Source organism: Rhincodon typus, chromosome 3 (assembly GCF_021869965.1).
Source record: "Rhincodon typus isolate 14 chromosome 3, sRhiTyp1.1, whole genome shotgun sequence".
Lineage (NCBI taxonomy): Eukaryota > Metazoa > Chordata > Chondrichthyes > Orectolobiformes > Rhincodontidae > Rhincodon > Rhincodon typus.
Window position 1 is genome coordinate 116,071,373 of NC_063334.1, and position 11,052 is coordinate 116,082,424.

General features: G+C 38.7%; 1 protein-coding gene across 2 annotated transcripts in view; it reads left to right on the top strand.

The window, feature by feature from the left end:
• galnt7 (UDP-N-acetyl-alpha-D-galactosamine: polypeptide N-acetylgalactosaminyltransferase 7) overlaps positions 1-10,669 on the top strand; it is a 109,075-nt gene extending 98,406 nt beyond the window's left edge. For both annotated transcript variants that reach the window (XM_048594921.1, XM_048594920.1), the window contains exons 9-12: positions 1,261-1,479; positions 2,760-2,858; positions 4,809-4,937; positions 8,870-10,669. In XM_048594921.1, coding sequence (XP_048450878.1) covers positions 1,261-1,479; positions 2,760-2,858; positions 4,809-4,937; positions 8,870-9,007 — 585 coding nt within the window. In that variant the 3' untranslated portion in view covers positions 9,008-10,669. The remainder of the gene's footprint in view (positions 1-1,260; positions 1,480-2,759; positions 2,859-4,808; positions 4,938-8,869) is intronic.
• Positions 10,670-11,052: the final 383 nt, after the last annotated feature.

Below are 11,052 nucleotides of genomic sequence, written 5' to 3' on the forward strand. Positions count from 1 at the left end.
GAGCCATGAGCTACTTGCAAAGAGGAGACGAGAACGTTGGTGGACTGGCTATGCAGGAATTTTTTTCTCTTTTTTTTTATTTAATTTTAATCACATATGCCATTCGGGGAGCTTTGTATTTGTTTGTCCTACCTTCCTCTCTTCAGCGAATATACCTGGACTACACAAACCATCTCCTCTTTGCAAGTAGCTCATGGCTCAGCTGCTGTTCTTCCTGCCAACCTCCGGTTCCTGCCTATCCAGTCTACCTCTGTTCTTGTCCCATTGATGTCTGCTCTCTGCCAGTTGATTATTTTTGACCGACATCACTTTCCACTGTTCTCCTCACGATTTGTGATAAACTGAGCACTGTCCTCCAAATAATCCGTCCCTGTCACTTGATCTACTTGGCCCACCTCATTCCCAAGTACGAGGTCTAACTGTCTCTCTTGGACTTGACACGCTCTGCTGGAAAAAAAAATTCTCCGGAACACAATTAAGTAACATCTGCATCACATTATGCCTTACACTACCAGTGTCCCAGTCTACATTCAGGTAATTAGAGTCACCCATTATAACTATGATGTTTACACTTGTGTGTAATTTTCTCGTAAATTTGTTCCTCTTCCACCAAGTACTTGATACGGGTGGTGAATCTCTGGTGCTTCCTTTTGGAATTATTACATAAAAGTATTGAGTTGGAATAGCTTTCTGCTTCTCGCGTTACTGTTGGTTAAATGGATCGCGATTATATTACCAACCCATGAGATGACTATCGTCTTTAATTAAACATTTTCCCTGGTACCACAGAGTGCAAAAAATAGGCCTCAAACAGCTAATATTCTCTTCTGATACTCGCTGCAACACCAGGCAGCAATCTTGAAGAGACCGTACAAAAGCCACCAGGCCACATACAGACAAGTGAAATAAGATGAAGTACTGATTACATGTGGAAATCAGTGTTTTCATTCCACAGCCTGTGGATCTAATAGCAAATGCTAGTTTCACTACATCTTCACTCTCACAACTTGGAGGTCTAGCATTTCAGTTTCCAAAGTTATCTCATGGTGGTCTGCATTTTCTGAATATTTTGAACCAAATTATTTTGTCTCATCTTGGTTCAGTTTTGGAGGCATTTGAATAATTTTTCACCTTTTGATCTCACGCTAGTCCTAAAATTATTTTATTAACATTACTATTTTATAGAACCTAAAATTATTTTATTAACATTACTATTTTATAGAACCTAAAATTATTTTATTAACATTACTATTTTTATAGAATTATGTTCGTGTTGTTGAAGTTTGGTGGGATGAATACGCCGACTATTTTTATGCAAGTCGTCCAGAAACAAAAGCCATGGCTCACGGAGATATATCTGAGCTCAAGAAATTTCGTGAAGAACACAACTGCAAGAGTTTTAAATGGTTTATGGAAGAAATAGCTTATGACATTCCAGACCATTACCCATTACCAGCTAAAAATGTAGAATGGGGAGAGGTAATATTTCTATTGCATATTCAATCTAGATTAGATGTTGGAGTTTTTTTCACATAGCAGTTATTGATAATAATTCCCCAGAAGTGTCATGAGAAAAGTCACTGCTGTCTACAACCTAATTGTAACATTGCAGATTTAGTCAATAATTGGTTGCAACTCTGGCACTGCATCTTGCCATGATGCAGTATGTTAGCCTTATAAATGAAGAAGTCAGATTTAATCTGCAGGAACTGTCTCGGCCAAGCCACTAGCTTTAATACTTTAATTGGCTATGCCCAAACCCCTCGCAAAATGGGAAGTCTGCTGAGATTGGGCCAGCAGTTGAGAACCGAGCTTAATTGGCAATAGTGCGGCCAATGAAAATGCAACTTGCCTGCGTTCACGCTTTTTAGACTCCCCTGTGACTGAATTTGAGAGATTGCAGAAGGCTGCTGGGGCTGTATTCCAGAGTGAATTTGTCACCTTCAGTGTCAAAAGAAGGATGGGGTTTGAGAGCACATTGTGAGGGTGTAGAAGAGAAGAACTGTGCTGTGAACCTTTCACTTTTGCAACCGGATCTATGTTAAGAACCTGATGCAAGTCTTTGTAAACTTGATTTGGAACCTTTGTAAGTGACCCCTATTTGTGCCAGTTCTAAAGTATGGACCAATAATTAAATAAGTTTACCCAAATCCTTAAGCATGGGTTAATATTTTCCAGCATCCTTTTATGAAAGAAAATGGACACAGCAAACAAATTCATTTCAGATAGTGTCTTCCTTTTGCTGATGGTTGAAGAGGCCAATTGTTAACAGGCATGTTCCTGCCACTATAGAAGCTACCAAGTGTCATTGTGATTTATTTTCGTTGCTGTATTTAAGACCGATATGTTTTTGGTTAGTAATGGGATCAAGAGTTATGGGGAAAAGGCATGAGAATGGGGTTGAGAAACATATCAGCCATGATCAAAAGGCAGAGCAGACTCAATGGCCTGATTGGCCTAATTCTGCTTTTTTTTTATGGTTTTATCTGTAGCCACTGGTCGTCATGGTATTGAACATCAGACCATAGATAGTGTCACTGTGTTCGTCTTACCATCAGCTTGTGGCTCCCAGATTTGAAAATCATTGCCTCCGTTCTTCATATCACGCTTGCTTGCAAGCATCCCTGAAGTGTAGCTTTGGACATCCTACTTTTTGTCTGACTCTGACTACCCTACATACAAGTTAATAATTCAAGAGAGTTCAATAATTGCATGTATTTGCATATTTTTTTTATGAACCTTTCACCTTTTCATTTCAGATCAGAGGATATGAATCCGATTATTGCATAGACAGCATGGGCCATACCAATGGTGGGTTTGTTGAACTGGGACCTTGCCACAGAATGGGAGGAAATCAGGTAACTATGCCAACTTCACAATGACAAGTGAAAGAGTATGAATTTCATCTAACAACTGATTTATACATTAATCAGCAAAATGCCTATAAATTTAGTGAATGACAAGTCAGAGATGGTAATTTTGATATTTGTCTTTGCTTGAGATTTAGGCAGCCAAAGTGTTGAATGAATGCATGAGAAATGCTTGTTAACGAAGATGATAATTTCCTGCATTCTGGTTAATTAAATGCAGGGGGAGCGTGAGTCAGTAATCCATCAATCTCATTAGAGCGGTAGGATAGTGTAACAGCCTAATCTAATGCAGGGTCACTGGACTTGAAATGTTAACTCTTTTACTTTCTGCATATGCTGCCAAACCTGCTGAATTTCTCCTGCAATTTTTTTGTTGAAGGATAGTATCTGTGTGACTGGACTGGTGATCCGGAATCACTGGACTGGTGATCCAGAACCTTTTCATTCATGATCTGGAGACACGAGCTCAAATTTCACAATGGATTCTAGAGATTTCATCAATGAATGTAGAATAACAAAGCCAGTATGAATAATATACCCACGAACTACTAGATTGTTCTAAAAAATTCGTCTGGTTCACTGTTATCCTTTTCAGCTGAGAAATTATGCTACCTCTACCAAGTCTGATTTGAGATGAAATTTCAAATCCAGAGGCACGTTGCTGACTCTTAACTGTCCTCTGAAATAGCTGAGCAAACCACTCGATTAAGGGCAATAAATACAACGCTCACATTCTTTGAATGAGTATCTAATAAAAAGCTACTTCTAGCACACAGCTTTTTCTTCTTTTTGAAAGAAATGGAAATCACCAAACCCCTGAATCCTGAAACATTCTCCCATTAACTGAAAATTTGAAGTGACATTTTGCTCCTTAAGGTATACTGACAGAAGAAAATTACATGTAAATATCAAGGAAACTACAAACAAAATTGGCATTTAAAATAACCTCTGCTATATTAATTCTAGCTTTATCCCGTATTTGTGTACCATTTGGCAAATGATGCAATTCCCTCACATTCAACCTGTTACCCCATGTACAGAGATACTGTACCCAGTTCAACTCCAGCCTTTTGTAGATGCACACTGTCCTCTTCCAATCCTTTCATTTCATATTCCCCCTTCCCCACCCCACCCCATTTGCTGATACTCTTTTAAACCTACTAAACTAGTCAATATTCCATTCACCCCTGCAACCTTACTAACTATTGTTCTGCTAAAAATATAGTGCTGTCAGTTTATCTCATTGCCAAATGATCGTTTCTTGCCTCTCTCATTTCCCAGTTATGCCTTCTTTTGACATCTGTACCATTTGTTACCACCATTACCATCCATTCACTTCTGGCCATACCATCCTAAGATAATACCCCTTCCTTTGTTGCAGCTTCTGTCTGAATACTATTTTGAAGTGAATCTCTGTGTTGTATGCTTTAAAAGGAAGTAATGTTTTGTGAGAATTCCAGTCTATGGCTCAAGAATGGAATAGCACTAAAGGAAAGGAATTTCTGGTCCATAATCTAAGATGGCACCCTTCTCTCCACGATCCACCATCAAATCTTGCTTATATCCTCAGTTGGGAGCTTCAGAAAGCACCCGGGTAACACGTAGTCTGGAGTGTGCTAGAAGGCACAGGCTGCAACTGGGCAGAGATAAGTCAAGAAACTAGAACCCTGTATAATGTGGATTGTGGTTCTCCTGTTTATACCCTTCTTTGGATCCTATTCATTATGTCCTCAAAATTTTTTTTGCTATAGATTTACATTCTGTGTTTCTGCTTATCTGACCGTTTCTGAATCTCTTTTTGTAAATGGTATTATCAGTTTTATAGATGGTTTGAAACTAAGGAACATTCTTGTAGGTATAAAGTTGTTTTGATCCTGGTATTAGTTGTTAGAAATGAACAAAAACTTGGAGCTTCACAAAGTGAACACTGTTTTCCAGCTGTTTCGAATCAATGAAGCCAACCAATTGATGCAGTATGACCAGTGCTTGACCAGAGGACCTGATGGCTCAAAGGTTATGATTACACACTGTAACATGGATGTATACAAAGACTGGCAGTACTTTAAGGTAAAGTTTTTTTTTCCCTCTGACAAACTGGCAAGACATTTCTTTCTACAATTGAGAAGATTGAGGTCACCTAATTAATATCTTTAAAATTATGAAAGGATTTGACAGTGTAGATGTAGGGAATATTTTTTCATTGTGTGAACACCAGAACTAAAAAATCATAAATTCTAAAAATCCAAATGGGAATTCAGAGATGTCTGTTTACCTGGAGAATGAGCAGAATATAGAAATTATGATGAAACTTTCATTGTGCGACTGCAGCGTAGGCGTTTTCATTACATTTTGAAATCAAATGTTGTAACCCACTCACTGAATTTAATAAACGTATATAGCTGCCACAAGGAGTAATTGTGGTGAATAGGATAGATGCATTCAAGGGGAAACTAGAGAAACACATTAGGAAGAAAAGAATCGAAGGTTATGCTGATAACGTTGGATGAAGAGTGGATAGAAAGTGGTTTATACGGAGCATAAATGCGTACTCGTACCACTTGGACTAAACAGCATTTTTTTTCCTGTGCTGTACATTCTATGTAATTTGTACAGTGCAAGCTTAATGTCTCGCTAACATCGATTGTATTTCAAATTATAACCTGTGGTTGTGTGTAAATTTCCTTTATTATTTATATTAGTCTGTTTTTTTTTGTAAGATATGAAAATAGATGACAACATTTCATTTCAAAATGCATTGAAAAGTCATGCACTGTAGTATCACAATGGAAAATCTTAGCAAAAGACTCAGTGATACACCTGTCGATGTTGAGGTGATATGTTCATTTTATATAGTGTCAAGTGGTAAAACAGCTGGTCAGAAGATTGGGTCTATACTCATTGGAATTTAGAAGAATGACAGTTGATCTTATTTAAACACAAGATTCTGAGGAGGTTTTACAAGTTACACCTTTAAAAAAGCTTGTTTCCCCTCGTGGGGCCTCCAAAACCAGAGGACATGGTTTAAAAATAAGGAGTCTCCCATTTTAAGATGGCTAGGAGGCAGAATGTTCTGTGTTGTTAGCCTTTTCAATCCTCTGCTCCGGTGAGGAGTGGATCATGATTAGTTCAACCTAGAATAAGTTATTTTTTTAAAAAGAGAGCTGGACAAATTAATGGAACTGAAAGATGATAAATCTCCAGTGCATCCCAGCGTACTAAAGGAGGTGACTGTGGAAATAGTGAATCCATTGGCTATCATCTTCCAAAATTCTGTAAGCTGCCTTTAGTGGTCAAGCACGGAGTTTAAGAGCTTGAAGGTTATACTGGAACTGTATAAAATATTGATTATTTCTGTTAATATACGTTCTGAAGAAGGATCACTGGACCCGAAACGTTGACTCTGACTCTGATTTCTCTCTGCAGATGCTGCCAGACCTATGGAGATTTTCCAGCAGTTTCTGCTTTTGTTTCTGATTTCCAGCATCTGCTGTACTTTCGTTTTTGTTTAAATATTGATTGGGGACAACTACAGTATTGTGTGTAGTTCTGGAATCCACATTGTATGAGGAATGTGATAGCACGGGAGGGGGTGCAGAGGTGATTTACCAGGATGTTGCCTGGGCTGGAGAGTTTTAATAAGAGAGATTGGACAGACTGGGGTTGTTTTCCTTCGAGCAGAGGAGATTGAGAGGGGACATGATTGAGATGTACAAAGTTATGAGGGACATAGGAAAACTTGTCCCCTTGGAGGGATCAGTGATCAGAAGCATACAATTAAGGTAAGAGGCAGAAGATTTAGAGCAGATGTGAGGATAACCTTTTTTAACCCAGAGGGTGTTGGGAATCTGGAGCTCACTGCCTGTCAGGGTAGTTCAGGCAGAAACCTTCATAACATTTAAGAAATGTTTAGATGTGCACTTGTGATGCCAAGGGACACAAGGCTATGGGCCAAACGTTGGAAGACCGTAAGATGTAAGATCAGAATTAGGCCATTATGTCCATCGAGCCTGCTCTTGGCTAATGCCTTTCGCAACTCCATTCTCCTGCCTTCTCCCTGTAACCCTTGATCCCCGTACCAATAGAGGACCTATCTATCCCTGTCTTAAATACGCTCAGTGACTCGGCCTCCACAGCCTTCTGTGGCAGTAAGTTCCATACATTTACTACTCCTGTGGTTGAAGAAATTCCACCTCATTTCACCTAGTCTCTCCCACTAGTGGAAAAATATTCTCAGCAACCACTCTATCCTGGTCTCTCAGAATTGTGTACATTTCCATGAGGTCACCCCCCCCCCTCCCCCCCCCCCCCCACAACCCCTGCCATTCTTTTAAACTCCATTGAGTACAGACCCAAAGTCCTCAACTACTCGTCATACAACAACTCTTCAACCCCGAGATCATTCTTGTAACCCTCCTGTGGACCCCCTCCAATGCCAGAACATTCTTCCTTAGATACAGGATCCAAACTGCTTGCAATATTCCAAATGTGATCTGACCAGAGCCTTACACAGCCTCAGCAATCTCTGCTGTTGTGTTCTAACACTCTTGAAATGAATGCTAACATTGAATTTGCCTGACTGCTGACTGATCTGCATGTTAACTTTAAGAGAATCTTGAACGAGGACTCCTAAGACCCTTTGTGCTTCAGATTTCAGCAGCCTTTCCTCATTTAGAAACTTCTGTTCTTCCTGCCAAACTACATAGCTTCACACTTTCCAACATTGTATTCCATTTGCCACTTATTTGCCAACTCTCCCAGCCTGTCCAAGTCCTTCTGCAACCTCCCTGCTTCCTCAGCACTACTTGTCCCTCCACATACCTGCAAACCTAGTGACAATGCCCTCCATTTCTTCGTTCAGATCGTTGATGTATAAAATGAATAGTTGTGGCCCCAACACTGACTCCTGCAAAGCTCTGCCAGTCACCAGCTGCCATCCTGAAAAAGATCCCTTTATCCCCACTCTGTGCTTTCTGCCAGTCAGCCAATCCTCCATCCATGCCAGTACCTATCCCCTAACACCATGGGCTTTTATTTTATTTAGCAGCCTCCTGTGCGGCACCTTGTCACCGGTCTTCTGGAAATCCAAGTAGCTCATGTCCACTGGTTTTCCTTTGTCTAATTTGCTCATTACCTCCTCAAAGAATTTTAACAAATTTGTCAGGCATGACCTCCCATGACAAGTTGTGCTGACTCTGCCCTATGTTACCATGCACTTCCAAGTACTACGCAATCTCGGCCTTAATAATTGAGTCTATAATCATTCCAATGACTGAGGTCAGGCTAACCAATCCATAACTTCCTGTCTTCTGCCTCCCTCCCTTCTTAAACAGGGGTGTTACATTAGCCATTTCACAGTCCTCTGGGACTCTCCCTGACTCCATTGATTCAGTAAAGATCACCATCACTGCCTCCACAATCTCCTCAGCTATCTCTTTCAGACCTCAGGATTGTAGTCCATCTGGTCCAGGTGATTTATTCACCTTCAGACCTTCTCTTTAGCATGACTTGCTGAATGTGGTTGAAAATGCTTTATTCTTGACTTTTGCACCTGATTTACTGGGCTGGGGATAATTATGAAGCCTCCCTTGTATCATTCTTTCCCATCCCCTCATCTCCCACCAGTTCATTTTTATGCATTTTTCTCTTTTTTTCTATAACCCCAATATGAGTTAGGTCTGTACGATTGTTCATTACAGTTGCGTACTTTCATTTACATTTGTGCCTGTTAAAGTAGAAACACCAAACTGACTTGCTTAAATGTAAAGCAAAACCGTCTGACTGTTGCAGGAGTGAAGATGGCAACTATTCTGTGTCCATAGCATCCCATGGATAACTGTGGCGTGAACAGACAACCAACCTCTTTACTTTTTTTAGGTGGAATTGTTTGAGAGGGGCTAGTTGGTAGATGTTTTTATTTATTCCAATTCTGGACTGAAAGCCTAGTTTAATCAACTTGACTGTGTGATTGATAGTGGCTTGTCTACCTTTTTTTATTTCAGACTTTGCACAGGTTCACACACATTCCCACAGGCAAGTGTTTGGACCGCTCTGAAGTTGATCACAAGATTTTCATCTCTGACTGTGACTCTGCAAAGATGACACAAAAGTGGGAGATGAACAACCTTCTCGCAGTGTAGAACTATACTGGCAGCTGCTCATAATTTGTCAAATATATGTACAAGATGGAGAATTATCTGTATATTGCTGCAAAAAAATATGTACAGCTCTGTTTGTAAATATTTTTGACACCTTTTTTCAATGAAGGTTCCAGATAAACTGTGATAATGTAATATGATAGTCAATATCATGTAATTACAAAATGATACTTTTTTTTGTTACCTTAAATTCGTAGATGTTTATAACTTATTCTGCTGTCATCTTGAGACCTGCTGCATCTTCATTGTAAGGTGCAGCCCTATTTTCTTTGGGTTTACACTCAGGGCGATGAACAAAGGTGGCTTTTCCTCTTAAGTTTGTTTCAATGGGTACATTGTGATCAAGATCATCTATTTTGCCCCAATAAGGCAAGCCCAAGAAATTGAGATCCGAATGTTCCAGAATGTTTGGTTGAAATGTAATGCACAAAGCCGTAGATTCTTTTTAATTCTGTTTAATTCACCCCTATAAGAATCTTAGACATTCAGAAAAGAATTTTAGCAAGGTTCCAGTAGCGTGCTCATTTTCATAAGTGGGAGGGAATCTTGTAAATTTTGGCACGATCCTGGAGAATGCTGAAAAATGTCAGATGCTAAAAGACAAAACAGTGTTATTATTGTGGAAATCATTAATCAGTATAGAGTGCCAGAAACGATGTATTTTTTTTTAAGCCAATGCAGAAATATTGCAGACCAGCAGAGATCTTGGTGATCATGTGGGCTTCTTGGAGACACTCATCCTTTGCTTAGATTGTAAACTATTATTGAAACACTTCTGGCTTTCTTGGTCAAGTAGATCCAAGAGTCTATGTGTGCTTCTAATTTTCAACATTGTCTGAAATCAATCATAAAACCACTTAAATTTCTGCTGTGATCTTGCCTAACCCATATTTCCAAGTTATTTCTTTGCTGTTATTTGACAGTGGAGCCAAAACGCCTAGCACTGCTTTTTAACCCCCATATTTATTGAATTAATTCATATTTTTCTTAAGGAGAGTTTTTGTTTTAATTCCTAAATTAGTGACAGCATTTTTAAGCATTTTGGGATTGCTGCTCAAGTTTCCTTCACACTGATTCTGCAAAATGATTTTTGCATGTACAAATAATGACACCTTTGGGGAAATTAGCTAATCTTGATAAACTCTGTGCAGTATTGAAATATATTTTCTATAATATACTTGAATGTGGGTAGAAATAAAGGTATTTAACTTAGTTCTTTAGTATAACACTGCAGCAACTCATCACAAGAAAGAAATAACTTATTTTTTTTCTAAGCACTACCACTGAAAGAAAAATGGTTTGGCCTGAAATTCTTCAAAGATGCTGTACTTCACTCCACCGGTGCTATTGGATAATAAGTACAGAATTAATCTGCCAAAACAACATCCTTTTGTATTTAATCCATGTTTTACATTGTTATGCAAGATGATTTTTCAACTTTGGGTATGCAAATTGTTGACCTATTGTAAATAGCTCACAAATAGTAATTTCTGTACAAACTGTATAATTGGGAAGGGCTGTTTAATTGACAAAAATTTGGGATTAAAATGTTATGGTGGTCAGAAAATCAAACCATAGTTCATTCTGCTGTAAACTTGTTCTGGACTTATCACTAAGCCAAATAAAACAGACTACAACACAATAGTCTGAATAATCTTTGTGGTTGCAATTGGTCAGCAGTGGTCAACATTTCATACTTGAATTGTTTCTGAAATTAGGTACCAGGATCAAAATAAAAGGTAGTCCTAATAAATCCAGTAAGGAATTCCGAAGAAACTTACACAGCACCTAGTTGGAATGTGAAACTCACAGTTGATAAAAAGAAATAAATAGTGTGGCTAGGTTTAAGTGAAAACTATAAAGGAATAGAAGAATGGTTCTCAAGCTTGCTTGGTTGATAGAACCTCTTTTCAAATGAATGACAGACTTCCCAGCTAAATTATAATCTTGCTGAAAATATGGAAGTGCTGCATGAAAAGTATTTTTATTTTAGTAATGTTGTTAGAAAACATTTACTTGCAGATATT